This window comes from Hemicordylus capensis, chromosome 2 (assembly GCF_027244095.1).
Source record: "Hemicordylus capensis ecotype Gifberg chromosome 2, rHemCap1.1.pri, whole genome shotgun sequence".
NCBI classification, from domain to species: Eukaryota; Metazoa; Chordata; class Lepidosauria; order Squamata; family Cordylidae; genus Hemicordylus; species Hemicordylus capensis.
The window spans coordinates 403,264,758-403,287,798 of record NC_069658.1 but is presented as its reverse complement, the minus strand read 5'-3'; the positions used below and the strand labels follow the sequence as shown (position 1 = coordinate 403,287,798).

At 44.9% G+C, this 23,041-nt stretch overlaps 1 protein-coding gene and 1 long non-coding RNA gene across 9 annotated transcripts in view; one reads left to right on the top strand and one right to left on the bottom strand.

Annotated features, from left to right (window-relative positions):
• The window catches only part of SLC38A10 (solute carrier family 38 member 10), a 111,104-nt gene that overhangs the window by 84,920 nt on the left and 3,143 nt on the right, over positions 1-23,041 (top strand). For all 8 annotated transcript variants that reach the window (XR_008315811.1, XM_053294321.1, XM_053294325.1 and 5 more), the window contains 4 exons: positions 8,452-8,619; positions 9,145-9,567; positions 10,475-10,576; positions 21,405-21,581. Coding sequence is in view for 7 of the 8 variants with exons in the window: in XM_053294321.1 (XP_053150296.1) it covers positions 8,452-8,619; positions 9,145-9,567; positions 10,475-10,576; positions 21,405-21,581 (870 nt within the window). In the remaining variant the exon portion in view is untranslated. The remainder of the gene's footprint in view (positions 1-8,451; positions 8,620-9,144; positions 9,568-10,474; positions 10,577-21,404; positions 21,582-23,041) is intronic.
• Positions 10,527-17,871, bottom strand: LOC128344358 (uncharacterized). The gene is made up of 3 exons (XR_008315813.1): positions 15,357-17,871; positions 12,476-12,596; positions 10,527-10,651 (listed from the first exon to the last, which is right to left on the bottom strand). It is a non-coding gene; the product is annotated as an uncharacterized LOC128344358 (long non-coding RNA).

Sequence of the window (23,041 nt, the reverse complement as noted above, 5' to 3'; positions counted from 1 at the left end):
ATAAAGTATTCTGACTTCTAAATTTAGGATTTTCAGGTTGCAGAAAGCAAAGTAGTTCAGCAGATTATTCAGCACATTCTCTGCCTGGATTTCCAGGAGAAATGTGAGCTCAGTTTCCAGCTGTTATGTTAGCAAGAGGTATGAACTGCACCACCTGACACCTTGTCTGGGGCAGGGGTGTGTGAGAGAGAAGGTTGGCATTGTCACTTCACTCCTGGACTTCCACAGTATTTAAACAGAAGCTTTAGCCTTGAGAAACACAGCCAGACTTAACAGATAACATAACGTAAGCCAGACTTAACATCTCTAGCGTCTGATCCAGCAGTGAGAGGGCACAGTGCTCTAGGGCAAAGATTCCTCAGTATCCTGGGCAAGCAGCCAGACCAGGCTCTGATCCCAAAGTGTCTCTTCTATTTCACAACTTGCCCAAGTCCTATGTGGTTGAAATTGCAACCATCTTCCTCCACCATCCCCTGCAAGGTTTATTACGAACTATGCTAGTCTCACATGGGAGCAGGAGACATTGGGGACACATTGGCAGAGGCTGTGTACACATGAGACATCTTGTGCTTTGTCCTCTGCCACACTACCCTCCCTTGTGTTTGTAGAGACATCGGTTGCCTACTTGACAGCTCGTCATGGCTGCTAAGCAAGCGGCTGCACTTGCAGGGTTGCCAAACAGCAATACTCGACTGGTCCAACATAGAAAACCATGTTCTACGAGGGAACAAATACTGACATCTGAGAAGTCCTCAGATTCTGCCTGCGTCCCATCAATGACCAGCTTCTGATCTGGCTCCTTTTGGTTCCTGCCAGGTTCCAGTTGCTAAACCTCATCCACCAGATTTTACTAGCCATCACCCCTGATCTACCCTCCCCTGCCCTTGCTATGCACGCCCTGATTCTTCTTTTCCTTCAAGGGGCTAGGGATTGTTGAAATCAAATGTTAGTACCCTAGCATTTGCGTCTGTATCTGCTATGTGATTAAGCCCCAGCATTCTGGACAATGTCTAGTTGTCATGCACGTTTTCAGTGTGTCATCCATTTGTCAAGGGGCCTACTATCTTCCCTCTGACCTGTTCACATCTGGAATATAATTCCAGATTGCAGAGCAAGCAATACAGCAGTCTGTTGTTCTGAGCAAGCAGCCTTGTGAAACAGCACTCTGCTTTCCTGCAAAATGCTTCCTAGATATGTGTTCATGTAGACCTAGGGTTTTTTGGGTTGTGTCCATTTCTCTTTCTGTTATCCTGCAGTTGGTTTGACTACTAAATTCTATGGCCCAGAGCTTAATTCATTCAAGTGATAAAACTGTGTCTGGCTCTGTACCACAGCAAACTGCAGGTGGTGGTTCAAGTGATGAAAGGTTCCCATGCGGGCGGGCGGTGGCGGGGGGGGGGATATCTCTACATAAAGCTAGATGTCAGAGAGAAAGCCTGCATGAACTCTTATTGGATCTAACGTTCTGTGTGCAGGGATTTACTATTTTTTGTGTAAAGGAAATGTAGACCCGTGTATAGACCGCACGGTGACTCACCTGCCTGGTGCGAAGGTTGTGGACATCATGCTGCGTCTAGGTAGGCTGTTGGGCAGTGCTGGGGAGGAGTCAGCTGTCATGGTGTATGTTGGTACCAACGATGTTGGGAAATGCAGTCAGGAGGTCCTGAAAGCCAAATTTAGGCTACTAGGTAGCATACTGAAGTCCAGGACCCCCAGGGTAGCGTTCTCTGAAGTGCTACCTGTTCCATGTGCAGGGACAGCGAGACAGGCAGAGCTGAGGGGTCTCAATGCATGGATGAGATGGTGGTGCCAGGAGGAGGGGTTTAGATTTGTTAGGCACTGGGATACGTTTTGGAGGAAGCTAATCCTGTACAAAAGGGCCGGGTTCCTCTTGAACCAAGATGGAACCAGACTGTTGGTGCTTAAAATAAAGAAGGTCGCAGAGCAGCTTTTAAACTGATGCCTGGGGGATTGTCAGCAGGAACTGGGTGGTATCTGTTTCAGCCGGCAAAATCCCCTAAGGTGTGAGGGTGAATGTGTTTCGGATAAACCAGAAGGGGACATAGTAGAGCCAGGAGTTGAGCAGAAGGAAACACATGACAGCTTGCCAAATAGGTCAAATGATGGTAAGGGGGATAGCACACACCAACACCAGGTGAGGGACTCAGCGTCTAGGTGTCTACATACCAGTGCCAGAAGCCTCCAAACCAAGATGGGTGAGCTGGAGTGCTTGGTTACTAATGAAAACATAGATATAGTGGGTATAACAGAAACCTGGTGGAATGGTGAGAACCAGTGGGACACGATTATTCCTAGATATCAACTTTATAGAAGGGACAGGGAGGAGAGGATTGAGGGAGAGTGGCACTGTATATCAAAGAAGGGATAGACTCCAATAAGCTAGAAAACCTAGGTGGACCTCCATAGAATCCTTATGGATAACATTACGAGAACTGAAAGGAAATGTATTACTAGGGACATGCTATCGCCCTCCAGATCAAAGCGCTGAGAGTGGCCTGTAGTTGGAGAAACAAATAAAAGAGGCGTCAAAGAGAGACAGGGCAGTAATAATGGGTAACTTCAACTACCCACACATAGACTGGGTAAATTGACATTCAGGTAATGAAAGAGAGGCCAAATTTCTAGATGAGCTAAATGACTGTGCCTTAGAAAAGTTACTCATGGAACCAGCCAGAGAAATGGCGACCTTGGATTTAATCCTGAGTGGTGCCCAGGACCTGGTGAAAGATGTCAGAGTTGCAGAACCATTGGGTAGCAGTGACCATAGTGTGATCCAGTTTAGTATATATGCAAGTGTGTTGGACTTCAGATGTGTTGGACTTCAGAAGAGGAAACTCCTTAAAAATAGGGGGACTGGTAAGTCAGGAGGGTCAAATCACTCCAGAAAGCTTGGAACTTATTTAAAACCACAGTACTAGAAGCACAGTAGGAATGTATACCAAGAAGGAGGAAATGTACCATCAAGTTCAGGAGGATGCCAGTGTGGCTAACAAGTAGAGTCAGGGAAGATATAAAAGGGAAGAAGACATCCTTCAGAAAATGGAAGTCCTGCCCAAATGAAGAGAACAGGAAGGAACATAAACTCTGTCAAAAGAAATGCAAGGACACAATAAGGGATGCAAAGGGAGAATTTGAGGAGCATATAGCTGGAAGTGTCAAGGACAGGGGCGTAACTATAATAGGGCAAGGGGAGACAGTTGTCTGGAGGGCCACTGCCTTGGGGCCCCCCAGAGGCAAGTCACATGACTGACTCCTCCAGCAGCGCACCTGCCTGGGCTTCCTTCAGTTGTATTCATCCTCCAGAATTGATGTGAGTGTTAAGACATGGAGCTTCCAGAACAGCATGTCTTTCTCTAGTACCATTAAATGACTTGCATTGTCCACAATTTACAAAATCTTTTAAAAAATAATTTAGGATGATGTTCTATTGTGGCACATAGGTTGTGTGTGTGTGTGTGTGTGTGTGTGTGTGTGTACACACACACACACACATATGCATACACACACACACACACACACACACACACTAAATTTTACTATGCTTTTTGTGACCACTGTTCAGCCTCATTTAAGATCTTTTTACTTCATGAGCTGAGCTTCGGTGGTGGTGGGGGTGGGGGGCATTTTAAAATCTTGTCTCTAGGCCCACACCAACCTTGCTATGCCCCGATCAAGGAGAATAACAAAAATGTATATAAATATATCAGAAGTAGAAAACCTGCCAGGGAGGCCGTTGGCCTCTTAGATTATGAGGGTGTGAAAGGGATTATTAAGGAGGATAAGGAGATTGCAGAGAAGCTGAATGAGTTCTTTGCATCTGTCTTCATGGCGGAGGATACTGACCATATACTTTTTCCAGAATTGAGCTTTTCAGGTTTAGTGGCTGAAGAACTGGAGCAATTTGAGGTGACAAGGGAAGATGTTCTAAACTGTCTTGAAAAACTAAAAATTAACAAATCACCAAGGCCAGATGGCATCTACCCAAGAGTTCTGAAGGAACTCAAATGTGAAATTGCTGATCTCCTAGCAGAAATATGTAACTTGTCCCTACAATCAGGCTCTGTATGAGAGGACTGGAAAGTAGCCAATGTGACTCTGATTTTCAAAAAGGGATCCAGGGTAGATCTGGGAAATTACAGGCCGGTCAGCTTAACTTCAGTGCCAAGTAAATTGATGGAAAGCATACTTAAGGACAAAATTGTTAAACATATAGAAGAAAAGGCCTTGTTGAAGGAGAAGCAGCATGGCTTCTGCAAGGGAAAGTCTTGCGTCACTAACCTTTTGTTGTTCTTTGAGAGTTTCAACAGGCATGTGGATAAAGGTGATCCGGTTGACATAGTATACTTGGAATTCTAAAAAGCTTTTGATAACGTTGCCCACCAAAGGCTCTTGAGTAAACTTAGCAGTCATGGAATAAGGGGACAGATTCATGTGTGGATCAGTAACTGGTTGAAGGACAGGAAATGGAAAGTAGGAATAAATGGACAGTTTTCACAATGGAGGTAGGTAGGAAGTGGGATTCCCCAGGAATCAGAAGGGGGACCAGTGCTCTTTAACTTTGTTCATAAATGATCTAGAAGTTGGGGTGAGCAGCAAAGTGGCCAAATTTGCAGATGACATTAAACTATTTAAAGGTAAAGTGTGCCGTAGAGTTGGTATCTACTCCTGGCAACTACAGAGCCCTGTGGTTGTCTTTGGTAGAATACAGGAGGGGTTTAGCATTGCCTCCTCTCATGCAGTATGAGATGATGCCTTTCAGCATCTTCCTATATCACTGCTGCCCAATATAGGTTTTTCCCATGGTCTGGGAAACATACATTCCCATGGTCTGGGAAACATACCAGTGGGGATTGAAACTGGCAACTTCTGGCTTGCTAGTCAAGTTATTTCCCACTGCACCATTAGGTGGCTTTAAACTATTTAGGGTAGTGAAATCCACAACAGATTGTGAGGAGCTTCAAAAAGACATCTCTAAATTGGGGGAGTGGGTGCCAAATTGCAAATGTATTTCAATGTAAGCAAATGTAGAGTTATGCATATTGGGGCAACACCCCCCCCTTCATATATACACTGATGGGATCTGAACTGTTGTTGACTGACCAGGAGAGAGATCTTGGGGTCATGGTGGCTCATTGAATGTGTTGGTTCAGTGTGCGGCAGCTGTGAAAAAGGCTAATCCCATGCTAGGAATCATTAGGAAGGGGACTGAAAATAAAAATGCTAATATTATAATGCCCTCATACAAATCTATGGTGCGGCCACATCTGGAGTACTGTGTACAGCTTTGGTCACTGTATCTTAAAAAGGATATTGTAGAACTGGAAAAGGTGCAGAAGAGGGCAACCAAAATGATCAGGGGCCTGGAACAACTTCCTTAGGAGGCTAGTCTACAGCATCTGGGGCTCTTTACCTTGAAAAAGAGGTGACTAAAGGGAGACATGATCGAGGTGTATAAAATTATGCATGGAGTAGAGAGGGTAGACAGAGAAAATTTTCTACCTCTCTCACAACACTAGAACCAGTGGTCAGCCCATGAAACTGAAGGCTGGGAAATTTATGACTGACAAGAGGAAGTACTTTTTCACACAGCACATAATTAATCTATGGAATTCGTTGCCATGAGATGTGGTCATGGCCACCAGCTTGGATGGCTTTAAAAGGGGCTTGGGCAAATTCATGGTGGACAGGTCTATCAATGGCTACTAGTCTGGTGACTGTGGGCCACCTCCAGACTCAGAGGCACAATGCTTCTCAATACCATTTGCAGGGGAGCAACAGCAGGAGAGAGGGCATGCTCATACTCCTTACCTGTGGGCTCCCCAGAGGCATCTGGTGGGCCACTATGTGAAACAGGATGCTGGACTAAATGGACCTTGTGCCTGATCCAGCAGGGCTGTTCTTATGTTTTTATGTAAAGGAACTCCACCTGCAGTCAGGTGGTGCAGCAAGACACAGATTACCCAGATCAGCTGAGCTCTCTGCAGGGCTGCGTGCATTTTGTAATTCCCATACAAAATACATACAAGTAGTATTTGGTATTGGTAGCAGCATTCTGAATCATGAGAATCTTTCAATTTCTCCTATGTAGAACATTTATTTAAGAGAAACCTGAAGTCTTTAGACTTCAGTCCCCAGATAAGTCTTTAAGATAAGCCTGAAGGTAGGTGTAGGGGTGTGTGTGTGTGTGTCTATAGTGAAACCTTAAGAGGGAGATTTGAGCAGAATTTCCAGGGATGGATGGAACTTCAATGTCCTATATAATTCCTCGCCCCGCCTCATGAGTAGGAGAAACAGAATAAAATCTGCAAATAAGCAAATATAGCCACATTCGTTCATGTTTTTCTTGACACAGTTTTTCTTGAATTCAGTTTTTCTTGACACAGAACATTTGGTTGCCGTTTTTTACACAATGTGTACACAGCCCTGACTCCCTGTGCCCTGTATTCTTGTATCACACAAAGCCAGCATACATACATACTTGTGTGTGTGTACACACACACACACACACACACACACCATTCTCCAGTGTGAAGGAATCTGAGATCCTTGGAAGTAGTGCTGTAGTGCAGCAGGGATGGGTAGGGACACAACCCTGGTACTTCCTCCTTCTTCCAGGATCTTAGCAGGGATGCAGAGCCCTTTGCCTTCTAAAAGGACATAATGTGCTGCTCTTTCTGTTCCAACAGTTCGTTACAGAACTGAATGAAATTCAACTGATTCTCCCCCCCCCCCATTTTTCCTGTGTTCTGTTACAAGGAGTATCCTCCACCCTTTGTGACTGACAAGCCAGACTGCTTTTCTGGGAGAATAACCACATGAGGTTCAAGTTCCGTAGGATTAGGAAACAATCCTTGACTTCTTGTAACAGAACACCCTCACTTATTGCATCTATCTAAAAGTGTGTGGGTTGGCCATCTGGCTGGGTGTGGCTGTGGGGCGTGACTGTCGGGGTGAACTTGGCTATGGGGGTTGTTGGGCAAAGCAGCTCCACTTCTGGATGTGTGGCTCCACCATTGCTTCCTTGGCAGTCATTCTCCTGCTTTGACCAGCTCTCCCAGCACCCAGGAGGCTGTCTGAAGTCAAAGCACCCTGCACCCTGGCTGACGCTTTGTGTTCCCAGCCTCTCAGACAACCTCATGTACCTGTTCGAAGTCACCTGCTTGTTTGCAGGGGTGCAGGCCAAGTTAATTCCCAGGAGGAGGTGAGGGTGAGAGTGAGAACGGGGCAAGGTGGAGAAGGATGTTCACGTCAGTGTGAAAATACCTATTTCCGACTTCTCTGTGCAGGAAGGACTTGGTGTGATTTCAGCTTCCAGAAGTGAGGGAACAATTTGAACTGCTCTGCTTTTCTTGCAGAGCTACTTCCTTAGGCTCTTTCTTAAGATAGGCCCCTGATAAAAGATAATTTTGGCATCCTGATCGCATCTCTTCTATTATCGGTTCCCTGTGTGAGTCTATTGCTGTCATGGAAAAACAGTGTCCTTAACCATGTGTTCCGCAAAGCAGCTGCAAAGGAGATAGGGATGCCCCGAGTGCTTCCCTTGATGGAAAGGCACCAGCATTTAACCTGCCGGCTGCAGAGGTGGAAATGTAGGGAGGAAGCAGACTCTCTTGTTTGCTGCAGACTGCCTCCCTGCAGAGGAGCCATCGGGGAGGTCTCACTGCTCGCTCCCACCCACCCTTTTTTTAGCCATGTGGTTCATTCCATTCAGGGATCTTTGCAAGCAGAGAGATCTACTGGTAATTCCCACAGAAAGAGGTACAAATTAAGAGGCTCAGCCCTGCTGCTCTCCTTCCCTTCTGCAGCCTTCCCTACTCTCACTCTCTCTCTCTCTCTCTCTTCTGGGAATTCCTTTTTGTTTTTTATATCCTCGCCTGCTGCTACTGTTTCTTCCTCTGCCCTTTTATTGTAGAAGCTTGTAAGCCAACCCCCTATTATGTTTCCTCCTGGTTGCTAACCCCAGCAGGTGAGTTCCCTTGGCCCTGCCTGCCTGGCTTCTTAACTACCCCTGTCCCACCAATTTGATATGCATGGAATGCAAATGAGCAAGAGCAATACTGCCATCTAGTGGCCACAAGTCCCAAGTAGCAGTATTTCATTTGTGAAGTACAGAGGGCCGAGCTACATGTTCTGTGGGAGATCCAAAACTGGGTCTTGCAGTGTTTTCTTAATGAAAAGCAACCATGAGTGGAGACTGTTAGTTAGAACAGGGGAAGCATAGCCTTCTCCCCCAGCCCACAGTTAAAGATCCCTCCCCCAGCATTGCTGCTCCAGTCAAAGTGGCAGCCCCTTCCCCCATAGCTGCACTTCATTAGAAACAGAAAACAGTGAGAGATCCAACTGCAGTTAACCTGTGTAACATGTACTTTGGGCCTAAGTCAACTGGACAGTGCAGGAATTTGTTTGCTTAACCATCTCCATGCTTTCCAGACCAGAACCCGGCGGTGGAAAAGATGGCTGATAACCGTGACAAGCCCAAAGAGCAGAATGAGAAAGAAGAGGAGGAACAGCCACAGATCAAGGTTCCCATGGATGTGCCCAAGAGAGATGAGAAGGAGAAACCAAAGGAGGAGGTTCAACTGGACCGGCCTGACCAAGGTAGCATAGGCTTGGAGTTGAAGAAGAGAAGCTGGGAGCTTTGATAGAGATATGGCAGGCCTATCATTGATGGAGAGCCACCTAATGGCGCAGTGGGGAAATGACTTAACTAGCAAGCTAGAGGTTGCCGGTTCAAATCCCCACTGGTATGTTTCCCAGACCATGGGAAACACCTATATTGGGCAACAGTGATATAGTAAGATGCTGAAAGGCATCATCTCATACTGTGTGGGAGATGGCAATGGTAAATCCCTCCTGTATTCTACCAAAGGAAGCCACAGGGCTCTGTGGTCGCCAGGAGCTGACACTGATTCAACAGTACATGTTACCTTACAATTGATGGCATGTGAAATAGGACTGAGCTAATTCTGCATTTCTTCCTTTTGTTTCTAATTTGAGTTTGTTTAAATACGTTAGCTGGTTAAATGAGATTCCAGGGTCTGCATTATGAAGATGTATGAAAGGAGCGTCATCTCACAATACATTTTCTGCTTTTGGTTGACTGTCTTCCTTCTTTCTCTCTAGGCATAGCTCTGCCTATAGGAGAAGCCCACCGCCACGAGCCCCCAGTGCCACATGACAAGGTGGTGGTGGATGAGGGTCAGGACCACGAGGAGCCTGAAGATAAACAGCCACCAGACAACAAGGATGCCCTTGTGAAAGGGAACCCTCTGTTGGAGGGAGAACAGGAACAGCCTAAGCCTGTTCCTGAACAGGCAAAGCGAAATGATGCCCAAGAAAAGCTGGAGGATCATCCCATAAAAGATGTAAAGCCTGCACCAGAGGTGGTGGCACAGAAGGATGAACGTCCTCCTTACAAAGATCTGGAGCTGGACAAGCAGGGCGAGAAGAGAGAGAAGGCTGTAGATGTGAAGGACGGTGCCAATCTACAGCAAGAGGAACACTTTAACGAAGGGGTAAAATCTATTGAGAAGGAGAATGAAGCAGGTGGGTGTCTTCTATTGGTTCCTCTCTCACTTCCCAGTGTTTAATTCCTTGGGCCCCTGAGATTTTGTAATTCTGAATTAAGTCAAAGGCTGCAATGTTTTTGTTTTTTTTTGTTGCATCAGAATTTTTGGAGCATGTTCCGCAGTCTGCAGGCCACTTGAGCCACATCCAGCCTGAGCCTCAGATTCAGATTCCTGAGGTTGAGAGTCTTGGGAAATTGTTTTATCTGCCTTCCCCAAATCCCTCCTGCTGCATGGCCTTTACACTTTCATCCCCAGTGCCATGGTTTCCCCTGCCCATTACTAGCTTAGCCCATGCCTAAAAAAATATGTACTTCCTGCAATAAGACAACACCTTTGTTTGTGTCCCATGTGAAGCAAATGTGAGTTCCCTTCTTTTGCAATCTGATTCACAAAATATAAGTTTTTGTGCAAGGGTGTTTATAATAATGAAGAAGCTTTGGGCCCTGGCTCATTCCTGCCTAGATCTCACGTTTTCTTGCAACTGTGGTATAAACTGTACAACTCTTTCAGCAAAGGCATAGTGAATCAGCTGCTAGTGGCAGATCCGGAGATATCTCTTGTGCAGTTGTTGGCTGGCTTGGTAGACATCAGGTGCTGTGCTGTGTTGCTCACTAGGGACTCGGAGCTAGAAGAGCTTGACAGGTGCCACATTGCTAAGTGCCCACGGCAAAGCTCTGTAGGGTTAGGGTTTGCATTTTAATTGGCTCAGACAGTTAGCACTGGTCTGTTGCCAGCAGGCTCTAATGCTGTTAAATATTTTTATGACTTTTCCTGCAGTCATCAAGTTGGATAGAAACAGAGTGTGGGGGGCGGGGAGGCAGAGAACATCTGTCACTTTCCTTGCACCATCCCGGGGTAAATGTCTGTCTGTCCCTTGTTTGCAGGTGAAAAAGAGGTGCCGCTTCCGCCAGAGAAGCCAGGGCCAGCCCAAGCTGAGCAGAGAGAGATCCGTGATGCAGGAGAGAATGCCGACAGCAAGCTGAAGGGTAAGCACTGTCCTTGTTCCCATCTGCCTCCTTGGTAGCCTGTGGGGTACATCCGCAGCCCGGACTGCCGTCGTTCTGCAACGGAAGAAAGAACTGAATCAAGGCTAGGCTGCAAGGCCAGGCCATCTTGCCTTGTGTCGTCTTGGAGCATGTAATTTGAGGCTGCTGCCACCTGGGCACCACAATCCCATCCTTGCTCTAAGCCAGCTGAAAGTGATAGCACTTTCAAGAGAATGGAGCCAGGCCCCATAGGGGCCTCTGCTTGTAATGGAGAGCACACCACTCTCTCTTTCTTGGACTAGTCCGGAAGGGAGTAACTCACCTGCAAAGACGTCTGTGCATTGTCCAAAGTAGGCAGGCACCTGTAAAAAATGTCTTGTGATTGCTTGAAAAGGACTGCTCTTTATTAGTGATGTTTTCTTTGCACTGAGTTGGAGTGAGTGATGTTTGTTTCTCTATGACTGAGAGGGAGCTGTTCAAAGATACAACAGACTCTTTCCTCCTCCCCCCACTTTTGGCTTTTTTGTTGCAGTGATTTAAAGGCCACCAATAGCTCTTGGGGCTACGGGGCTCTTTCTTGCTTAGTCAAAGCACACTGCCTCAGACTCTGCAAGTTTGATAAGTAAAGCATAACTGCAGAGCAGGTCCTTGCTAAAAGACCTCACATTCATGCTTTTATGTGATACTATGGAGTCCTGACCCAAAGACGGATTTCCTAGAAAGTGATCTGCACTTTTGTTTATGGAAGCCTCTAACCCAACTGAGGTTCTGTGCAGGGGACCTTCCAGCACCACATTGCTCATGTGTTTAAAGGATTTTTATCTCAACTTTCAAATAGTTCAGGCCTCACAAGGCAGCTTACAAAGAATCACAAAAACCAATATAAAACTTGACGAATGAGTTTTGCTTGTTCGTCAGTCCAAATCTTCTGACTTTCCAAAACTATCTCAACTTGGAATTAATGCCAACTGAATATCCTTTGGTCACATTTCTGTGCAGCCCACCCCTTTAGTGGCAATTTCCTCTACACTTAACACCTCAAGAGCCTCCATACATTATTGGCTATAGTGGTTAGTGCACTGGACTAGGACCAGGGAGACCCGAGTTCAAATCCCCATTCAGCCTTGATACTTGCTGGGTGACTCTGGGCCAGTCTCTTCTCTCTCAGCCTAACCTACTTCACAGGGTTGTTGTGAGGAGAAACTTAACTATGTACCTCAGGGTTCCTTAGGAAGAGTGGAATATAAATGTTTTTTAAAAAGTAATCTCTAAGTGATGCCTGGCTGATTGCACAGAAGCAGGTTTCCTTTCAAAGCTGAGAAGCATTTTGGAGCAGTGATGTGGAAACGGGGAGTGTTCTGAACCAAAGGGATATGCATAATAATTTATGGAGCACTCGTACTCTAGAATAAAAGTTGATCCCTTAAAATAAAGCATAGCTAGCAGCAACCTTAATTAGGACTCCACCAAAAGGCTGCAAGACCCCTGGGGATAAGTTACCAGCTGTGTGTAGTAGATGTTGGAATATTGCTGGTACAAGGGATCATATGACTGGTGTGAACTGTGGTGAACAGAGGGAGATTTTCTGCCCTCACTTAAGGCCTCCCAGCCTCTCCGTTTGGTAAAATCCTTGCTAGAGCTGCCACCAGTCTCCTATTAGATATATAATATTAAAATTTTCCATCTAGAACCAGGGTGTATTCAAAAAATAGCAAAGTGCCTCAAAACCTCCTAAAGAGCATGTGAGGTAGAACGGACATCGTTGGAAGGCAGAACGGGGCACTTTTCCAGCACAGGCAAAGGTTAAAGTAATCAAACATCTTGTTTATTTAAGTAGGTATAAAAAGCAGGACAGTTTACAGACAAAGTAAAAATGGTCAAAATGCACTAGCAGGGTACCTTTCAAAGCTGTCAGGTGTTTAGACAGGAGGCTTGGTAGGTCTTCAGTTTTAAGTTGCAGTTCAGAAAACAAAAGCTTGCATCATGGCCATTCAGCATGGACTCAGCTAACAAAACAAAACTAACACAAAAGGTAACATTCTAGAATCAGCAGCCACAAGAAGCCACAGACAAAAAGCTGGTTTCTGCTTTTAAAGGAAAAAGATGATGTTTTCCCTGTCTGACAGGTGGAACTCTGGAAAGTGTAAATTAGAAATCTCCCACTTAGATTGGAGCAGGCACCTCTGGGCAGGATGAGTTTCAATTGCTCAAAGCACTGAATGCAAAATCTTTCTCCCTGATAATGGTATGTCCTTAGACAATAGGAGCATCCATTTTAACAGCAATTGAGGTCTTCTGGGCACCGGAAAACTAAGATCACCTGATAAACTACAGGCTGTGTGAGACAAGATTTACACGAATTGTGGGGAGTTCTAACATGAAGCTTCAAGAAGCCTTTAGGCCAGGCCTGCTCAACCTAGTGCCCCCCCCCCCGGGCAAGCTGTATTTGGACTACAATTCCCTTAATTTCCAGCCACCGTGGCCAATAGCCAGGGATTATGGGAATTGTAGGCCAACATCTGGGCCGAAGTTGAGCAGGCCTGCTTTAGGCTGAACAAGGCCTCATTTCATCACAAACAGGTGATTCCCTAACAGAGGCAAAACTCTGCAGGTAGAAGAAAAATAAAAGATTGGTAAAAGCTATGAGCTACACAAAATGAAATCCTACATGGAAACCTAGGCCAAGCAGCAATGCCCATTATTAAGATTATTCATACAACTAGCCCTCCCTGGGTAGGGCCAGTCAGGTGGAGCGCCAGGATCAGTCCCAATCCTGGGGTTCTACACGGGGGCAGCCCGGGTTTTGTACCTGGGCTAATAGTAAGGTAGAAGGGTGTGAGCATGCCCTTCTACCCCACTCATGTGAACTCTCGGGCTACAGGCAAGAGCACCCGGCAGTGGGGAGATCCCCCAATGCATTGTGCTCCTCACATGGTGCATTGTGGGATTTCTGGAGGCTAGGCTTCGTTTCCCCAGCCTCCAGATAGCTGTGCCACTTGCTGCTGTGCAGATTGTGTGGGCATGCAAGTGGCACAGCTGAAGGAAAACCACGGTCATATGAGGGAAAGGTAGGACTGGCCTTGCCTTCTCCTCCACCCTCCCTGGGGCTAATGGTCATGTGAATGATCTTATTATGCCATTTCATGGCAACTTCCTGGAGACTAGCTAATCTCTACTCTTTTTGTTTGTCTGTTTTGTAGGCAGTAACCATCCTTACCCCTACCCCTCTCTTGGGTTAAAACTTCTTCATAAATTTCCTGCAGTTTTTTTGCTAAGATACATTGCCAGGAAAAAATCTCAAGTTCTCATTTTTGTACCAGGTTTGATAACTTGCATACATTTTGTCCCAACAGGCTCAAAATGATTAGAAGAGATCCATAGTATATTGAGATAACTTGTGGAAGTAACATTAAAAAATGCAGAATAGATGGTGCAAAATGTGTATAACACTCATTAAAGAAATATTTGTGTTAGCCTGTTACCAGAAACTATGGAAATATTAGGAGAAATATCACCCACCTGCTTTTCTGCCAGCAACAACGCACAGTACCTTAATGCTAAATGTGTGCTCCATTTTCACTCCATGTAAAATAGTTGGAGAATCAGTGCATGGACATTTTAGAATAATTTCTTTATTCTTCAAGAAATTAGTCTGAAATGTCCATTGACTCTGACAACTGTTCCTTCATGGGAGGATATAATAGCTTCCTTATTTGACACCATTAAAGAAAATTAGTATATACGAAGCTAATGAAACAAAGTAATATATGCATTTGCCTAGCAGGGTAGGTATCAGTTCTTTAGTGAGAATAATGTATCCAGGGAAAAACTATCCTTGCAGTCTATATAACTGAGTACACATTCCAGTTCACATTTTAATACATCTTTTCTAAAATTCAACTTCTCAGTTTCAAAATAACATCATCCTATTCAAAATCACTCTCATCAGATACATCTTCAGTCTCAGTTGCAGGATTAGAGATGGTTTTTCTCCTAATTCTCACAATTTTGACACATACCTCGGTCAGTACAGGGCAGCCCACAGCCATAAGAGGAGCACCCTTCCTTCTTGACACTCCATATGCTTACAGCTCAAGTACAATGCCTTCAGTATATTATCTGAGACAGAGGCTCCTGTCATCCAGGCAGTGACACCTAGATGCCAACCATGGCCAACAGGTGAAGGAGGATTCAGCATGTGAAACAGAGAACACTCCATTATAGCAACTTGATAATTTGCCTTTTTGCTGAGCTGTTGTAGAGCAACATGTGTTGGTGGTACATTCTGCTCAAGAAATGAGGGCATCTTATAACAGGCAACATTTGTGAAGAAGTCAGACCATATAGATTCAGGGATCCTCAATGTTGGGCCCCCAGATATTAGTGGACTACAACTCCCATAATCCCAAGCCCCAGTGGCCTTCGGTTGGGGATTATGGGAGTTGAAGTCCAATAACATCTGGGGGCCCAACGTTGAGGATCCCTGATGGTCAGGTTTCAGCAAACAATTGATTTTTGTTGTGTGGAAACCTTCCCAAGATCAATGGTAACATCAAGAAACTTCCATTTTCACATGCCACAGCAAATGCCCTTTTCTCTCTGTTACCACAGAAGGCACATATTGAATCTATAAATAATGTATGGCATCCAATAAGAGAGGTGTGTATCTTGTGGCAGAGAGCTTCAGTAATTTTTTTCAAATCAACAACAGCATGGCTTTATTGACCAATTTCACTGAAAAATTATAAATTGATATCTGGGATTGTCTTTCTCCACTTACCCTGGTGGTGCCCTGGACAACTCACTTGACACCCCACTGCATCCTGTTGGCAGCGAAGGGAAGAAAAAAGACAAAGAAGTTGTACTGTCCTACCCTAAAACTGAGGCCTAGGCCCACACTTGGATAAGCAGTGGCCTGGTTGCCGTAGTGACTGTGGTGGTGCCTCTTTCCAGCAAGGATCTGGAGAGCCAGCACAAAATGCCACACAATATATGCAGGGACCCACAAAGTTAGATGTAGCTCACTCGCCAGCCATTATTCGTGATCCCCACCAATCTTCTCTCTTCCTTTAGATCCTTTTCTGGCACACAGGCAGAAGAGAAGCAGATCTGTCATTTGCACTGGGATATGGAGATAGTAAGAAACAGTGGGAGCCATCTCCTGCTGCTCAGAAAAGATTCCTGATGTTTCTTGCCTTCTAAAAAAAAATGGCAGTGGAAATTAGACCTCTGGGAAAGAGATCCAGGTGATGCTGGATTTCCTGCTCACCACAGGGTTGGGGGCACTTGCCACTGGCAAGTGGATTTGTAGATGCTTGTCTGTATTGCTAGGTTGTGGAAGAGACTGTTGAGGAGAGATGGTTAATGGTGTGGCTCCCAGGAGAGAAGGAAGTAGGGGTCTGGAGGGGAGGACGGCGACTCTGGGGCAAGGTTCTCACTTGTAGTTTGTAAACGTTCACCCCTCCACATAATTTCTGAAGGGCATCTTGCCTTCAGATTATTCTCCACTGAGTAGGGGATGTTTTCTCCCTCCCTAATATTTTTATAGTTTGTGAACCATATGCTGCCTGGCAGAACCATCCCATTCTTTATGCTTACATCGGGATACTGATCTGTGACAAAATCCAAACGAGTTCATTTGTACTTTAATCGTGCAATAAATTGGTATTTGCAAACTCGCCAAATCTTGAAGGAATAGCATGCAATTCTTGGATGATGGCCATTCCATCAAATATTATTGCATCTTTTTTCTGTCACATTGTCATTAAGGCAGTCTTTACTTTGGGACAGAAGAAGACCAAGAGCTGATTTGTTGATTTTTGCCAGAGTACCATCAATACTAGCAAGAAGATATGCAATGGTTCCCAAAGGTTATGACAAGATTTCTCTCAAAAGTTTTCCCACTTTTGCCAATTACTAAGTCTTGAAAAGAATTTCTTGTCACTTTGAAGAATTATGTCTGTTAGTAATGTTTACCTTCTTTTAAAAAAATGGTTTTCACTTGATCACAGAATATTTTCAGATTTTGCTTTTTAATAGGTGGGGAAATGTTCTTAGTATCAGAAAGCAGTTACTCATTAATGAAGTTCATCAGTGCAACCTTGCCTCGTTTTTGAGTTAACAGAAATCTTTGTGATTTTATAATGTAAACAGGTAAGCGCCTAGTAATTTAGAGTTAAAGGTTCCTCCTGCTACCCCTCCAGCGGCAACTGCACCAGCCACGGCTGGATCACACCATGCTGATACCACTTGTCACAGCCTGGTCTCAATCACCCCCATGACTTCTACGCTTAACTGCTGGCACCAAGTAGACTTTTAGGCTTTCTCTGGCTGAGCCTACTTCAACAGCCTTCCAAACTTCTGTCGTATCCAAAACAAAACAAAAACCTTTAGTAGAATGGTAAAGGCTCTAGGTGTGATGTGGAGAAAACAGACTGAAGCTACAGATACAAACAAGAATTTTTACTTAAACAAAATAGCTCAATTTAAACTAATCGTTTCTTTGAAAAGTTTAGCACCAAAACAGCAAACAAATGAGCATAAGGAAGATATAAAGTGTGATTAAAACACATCCAAACTGACCTTACTAACACTGAGCCTTACTCAGAGTCCTCTGCAGTCACTGCAGCTTTCCCAGGAAACTGGGCTTGTCTCTTGTTCAGCCTCAGGTCCTGCTCTCCTTCACAGTTCTGAGGGTTCAGCCCCAGACTGTTTCTTCTTGCTGGTGAGTGATTGAGCTCTCCAGAGTGTTTCCAGTCTCTGCCATGATTTCTCAGCTCTTTCTAACCCCAGCTCTGATTCTCTCTTACTGTGCCAGCACTTGCTTCACTTGGACTCTTCAGTTCTGCACTTCTTCCAACTTGAATTGCAGTCTTCTGGACTCTTTTTCCAGCACTCCAGCTTATACTGCACATGGGCTCTTCTTTTCCAGCACCAAACATGTACTACTTCTCTCCTGAAAGCAGCCTCTTTATATATTTAAACTTTCCTCGCATTTTTCCAAACCATTTTTCAAAACATAACCAATACAATCAAACCTCCCCTTCCCTCCAAACCCAAACCAGTACATTTCATCACCTTTAAAATTGAAACTCCTGAGCAGGAGCTATGAACTTTTGACCCTTGCACAACTTTCTTAATAGTGAATAGCAGAGCAATTTACAACATAAAATCTTATATACAAAAAGAAGAGTTTTAGGCCTTGTTCCTTCACACCCAGTTACATGGGACACTGATCTGGAGTCATGCCTGATATCTCTTCCTTGTTGCATTCCTCTCATTTGTAACAAGATCCGTTGATAAACTGCAGCTCAGTTCTGTATGGATCTGATCCAGTCAAATAACTTGTTTTTTTTTAATCTTTATTGCAAATTTGTTCAGTTGCTTGATCGCATGCAACTGAAGAGCAGTCATAACTACTTAAATGTTGGACTAGTGATTGTCCTTGATTTCCTTGAAGCAATTTGGATTTGTAAGTGATAGATTCACCATTGCATGTGAACCCTGGCATAGTTAACTAGTTCATAAGGAAAGAATCGAGATGGTGTAAAGCAGATAATTGAAAACTGCAAATCCCAGTACATTCATAGCTGTCACAAAATGAAGGAGGTTTCAAATCACATCAGTGTAAGAGCCTCAGAAAGGAAACATTTGGTTCTCTTTTTCCTTTCTCTTAATGAAATCTTAATAGGGGATTGAAAATAAAACTGCTAATATTATAGTGGCCTTATACAAAACTATGCTGTGGCCACATTAGGAGTACTGTGTACAGTTCTGGTCAACATACCTCAGAAAGGACAATATAGAACTGGAGAAGGTGCAGAAAAGGGCAACCAAGATGATCAAGGGTGAGAGCAGGGATTCTCAATGTTGGATCTCCAGATGTTATTGGACTTCAACTTCCATAATCCCCAACCAAAGACCACTGGGGCTGGGAATTATGGGAGTTGAAGTCCAATACCATCTGGGGCCCAACGTTGAGAATCCCTGGTATGAGGCAAGGCTACAACACCAGGAGCTTTTTCGTTTAGAAAAAAGATGACTTGGTTTAGAAAAAAGATGACTGAGGGGAGATATGATAGAGGTCTATAAAATCATGTATGGTGTGAAGAAGGTTGATAGAGATAATTGTTTTCTTCTGTCCCACAACACTAGAACCAGGGATCATCCCATGAAATTGAAAGCCAGGAAATTTAGGAGCAACATAAGGAAGTTCTTTTTCACACAATGCTTAATTAATCTATGGATGGCCACTAGCTTGAATAGCTTTAAAAGGGGCTTAGACAAATTCATGGAGAACAGGTCTATCAGTGGCTATTAGTCTGGTGGCTTTAGGCCATCTCCAGCTTTGGAGGCAAGATGCCTCTGTATACCACCTGCAGGGGAGCAACAGCAAGAGAGAGGGCATGCCCTCATCTCTTACCTGTGGGCTTCCCAGAGGAAAGCCTATGAGAAGCAGGTTGCTGGACTAGATAGGCCTTGGGCCTGATCCAGATGGACTGTTCTTATGTGTGTGCCAGTTTTCTTTACTGTTGCCAAATAAGGAAGATATGAATATTTTACCTTGAAAATAAGTTGTCATTCTTAAAGAAATTATTCTGAAACATCCATGTATTAACACTCCAACTACTTTACATGGAGTGAAAATGAAGCATACACATAGCAGTAAAGTATTGTGACTGTTGCTGCTGGTAGAAGAGGAAGGTGCGGGCAGGTGATGTGCCCTTGAAATTATACGCAATAGTGCTTTTGCATAGTTTCTGATAGCCGGGTAACTGGAGAAAAAGATCTGTCAGTGTAGGGTAGGGGCTAGATAATTGAACTTAATTTAAATTGAGTTAGATTTGAACCTGGGTCTGTCCAGTTTTTCCTCTCTTTCTCTCTACCTAACCCACCTGACGGGCCTGTGAGGGTTGAATTGTGGGGGCCCATTATTTTGTCCTGAGCTTCTCAGAGGAAGGGCCGGATATAATTATTAATAAGACAAACCAGCCACCAGAGAGTGCAACAGAGCTTAGCATTAAAACCAACTTTTAGGGCTATGACTCAGTCCTGAAGTAGTAACCTCTGATCATGTGCAGCTCAACTCTCAGGCAGTGTTCCCTCTAAAGCGTGCGCATGTGTGTGCACTCACACGTTTTTTGATGTCCACTCAGTTAATTTTAGATCCTGCTCAGGTTGAATCGGGAAGGTCTCACTCTGAATACACATGTGCGCGCACACTGCCTCAATACTGCTGCTCAGAACAAAGACTCATTCTGCTCATAGATGAAAAAAATTAGAGGGAATACTGCTCTCAGGCCTGGCATCAGGAGTAGGCTATGTTGGGCTTCCTCAGAGTCGAAAAGTCATCAGAAAGCCCATGTCCAATCCCTGAATCCCTGCCCAGCTGCAAGTACCCACTTCAGGCAGTAGTGGTGGCAGCTAGGAGAGTTGCGATACCACTGCCTTCTCCTGGCACTCCCCAGCTGTAAGTGGAAGTGACTTTTTAGATGTACAACGCACAGCACAGAGAATCAGGGCCCAAAACCTCAGTCAGGCTGAGGCAAAGTCTAAAGACCAATTCACACTCGGGTAGGAAGAGGGGTGTTGCTACTAACTCATGCTGCCAAATCTCTCTCTTTGGACTGTTGCTAGGCGACAAGTCACACTGTCAGTTCCAATGAAAAGAGGATGTGGGTTGTCTTTTCTCAGCCTGAGAGATGGCTCTTGTGTTCACCGTTGCAGAGGGGAGGGAAGAGTAAAAGAGTTGGTAGACAGCCAATAGGCATCCAGGGTTCTAGTGACAAAGCTTGGGCTGGAATAAACAGGCCCACTTGTCATTCCAAAGAGAGAGGAGGCAGCCAGAGTTGTCATATGATTCGCTTTACAGGTTTTCTCCCTGCTTGACTGCTGGTTTGGGTTTGAGTTGAAGATTAGTTTGATTACCAAACCATGTAACAAGGTGTACTAGATCATCTGTCTCTTCCTGTCTAATCTCCCCCCACCCCCCACAAAACTTCCATGCAATATATCTCTGTACATTTAATAAGATGTTTCTTCTTTCTTTGGGGTGGGTGGAAACGTCATGGTTTCATAATGTCTTTCTCCCCTTTGCTTCACAATGGGACTGAAACAGCCAAGATTAAAAAGCTAGTTGTAGGTATGAACGAAAAGAAATTGTAACTTTAATCCTAACTTTGCTAGGTCTGAATTTATGAGAAATGAAACACTGTATGCAAGGGTGTTCTTATATAAGGCAGTGCGTGTTTATGTATGAACTTATTCTAGAGTACTTGTCTCTTAACCATCCATGTTCTGCCTGTGACTATGGCCTCTTCTCTAGGAATCTGTTCAGATTCCCTCAGTTCCTTGACAACCCCCAGGTATTGTAATCTCTGTGTGCCTACAACTCTCTCATTTTGAGGACAACTATTGCAAGCCTACGAGTTCATCTCCTTTTCAGGGTCATGAAGTGCATACCCTGAGTGTCTGCCTGCTTTAGCTATGATTTTTGCCTGGATGTGCAGGTGGCTTTGACCATTATTTGGCTTTCCTGTGGAAAGAGCTGTCCTAAACACACTGTGCACTGCCGCTTTTCAAGGCACAGGAAAAGATGATGTTGCAAGATGACAAAGAATTATTAAGCAGTCTTTCCAGAAGGTGCTTGGGGAATCAGGTTTCATGTGGCCCTAAGGTAAAGATGAGTTATTGCCTCAGGATCCGAGAAGTGTATTACACACAAGTGTTGTGGAAATCCCACTTCTTCTTTGATTTCCCGTTCAGAGATGCACAGTAGACTATTTTGATGCTTTCATTCTAGCTCCTTCTTCTTTTTCTCCCTCTCTAGAAGCTAGGAAGGAGAAGCTACTAGACCATGCAGTCCTATTGCAAGTAATTAAGGAACAGCAGGTTCAGCAGAAGCAGCTCCTAGACCAGCAGGCAAAGCTGTTGGCAGTGATTGAGGAACAGCACAAGGAGATCCACCAACAGAGGCAAGAAGAGGGAGATGAAAAGCCAAAGCAAGGTAAAAATAGAACATGGGTTGAGTAGACAGTGTGAGAAGGTAAATGGTAGTGGATATGCTACAGAGTCCACTTCAAGACTGACCTGGAAATGCCCCTTCTCAGGGGCTCTTCTTCCTATCGAGCATCATAAAGCCATATTGATTCTGGAAGTTGGGACAGCAGGCTGTTTCATGGCATGAATGTTCCTGCTCATATGTAACTGGAAATCAAGCATAGATTAAGTGGAGAGAAGGTGACAGTATGGTTTGGGGAGCCATCCACATTGCTCAGCAGTTGTTCAAACCTGCAGAACACCTAAAACCAGGAATATTTGCTTTTTAAAATGTATCAATATACCACTTTTCAATGACCAAAAAAGTTCTCATCTGGCTACACGTCCCTGTCTCCTTTACCCAGCCTGGCTAAGCTTATCGGGTCTGGCCTCAGAGCAGGGACAGGGAGGGGGCTGAGTGTTACCCTGTGCATCCTCCATCCCAGGCTGCTTGCTCCTTGTGTCTGCCCCTCTCCGGGGGGCCCTGACACTCTCCACCAGCCAGCCTCTCATCCCCAGCCGGCTCCTTATATGCCTCCTCACAGGCTATGCATTGCCAGTGCCCCTCTTGATTCCCTGTAATTGGCTACCCTTTACAGCTGTTGCCAATGCCTCTCCCCCTTCTCCCTCCTCCTGCTCAGACCCCCTCCCTTCGGGAGGCATGCTGCTGATGTTATCCTCTCACGCCTCCCCTTTGGCCTTATCAGGACTCTGCTCCTCCTCCACTGGAGCTGAGTCCCTGCCCATTGGCAGTCTTTCCTCCGTCTCTCCCTGGCTTCCACCCATCCCTATCGCCTTCGACCTTCTCACCACTCTGTCCTCAGAGGTAAGGACAGCAGCCTTACCAGACAGTTCTAAAAGCAGTTTATATTGCAAACGGAATAAGAAAATGGTTCTGTGACCAAAAGGGACACATAATTTAATGGGACACACCAACCACAGCCACTGCAGGAACACTGTGTAGAACTTCAGTTGAAGCCAAACTCCATGCAACCTCCCTTAGCCCTTGGAGCATGCTTCTCCCTCCTATCCCCACATGAATGTGTATTCCTTTCTAGGTTAGGCTATGCCAAGATTGGGCATGATGTCAAAACCCACCAATTTCAGCGTATCCTAACCTACTTGCTTCAGAAACCCAAGTCCTGAAACTCACTTGAACCATCGGGGCTGATGAGCTTTGCTTCAACCAAGGTTCTGTGCAGTGTTTGATGGAGCAATCCTATGCTGGACTGTATAGAGACGGCTGCTGTCCCTTCTTTGTAATAACTGTGAGTCAGACATGAGTGGAGCAGGAGGTGGCCAGTGAAAAAGGGAGAATGGTGTGACCCACTTAGAGGCACTTTTGTGCAAGTTCCTCTGTAGCAAGATCTCCCCTTTGTTAAAGTATGCAATAACTAAGAGCGCTCTTTCTCTTTCTTTTCTTTTGCT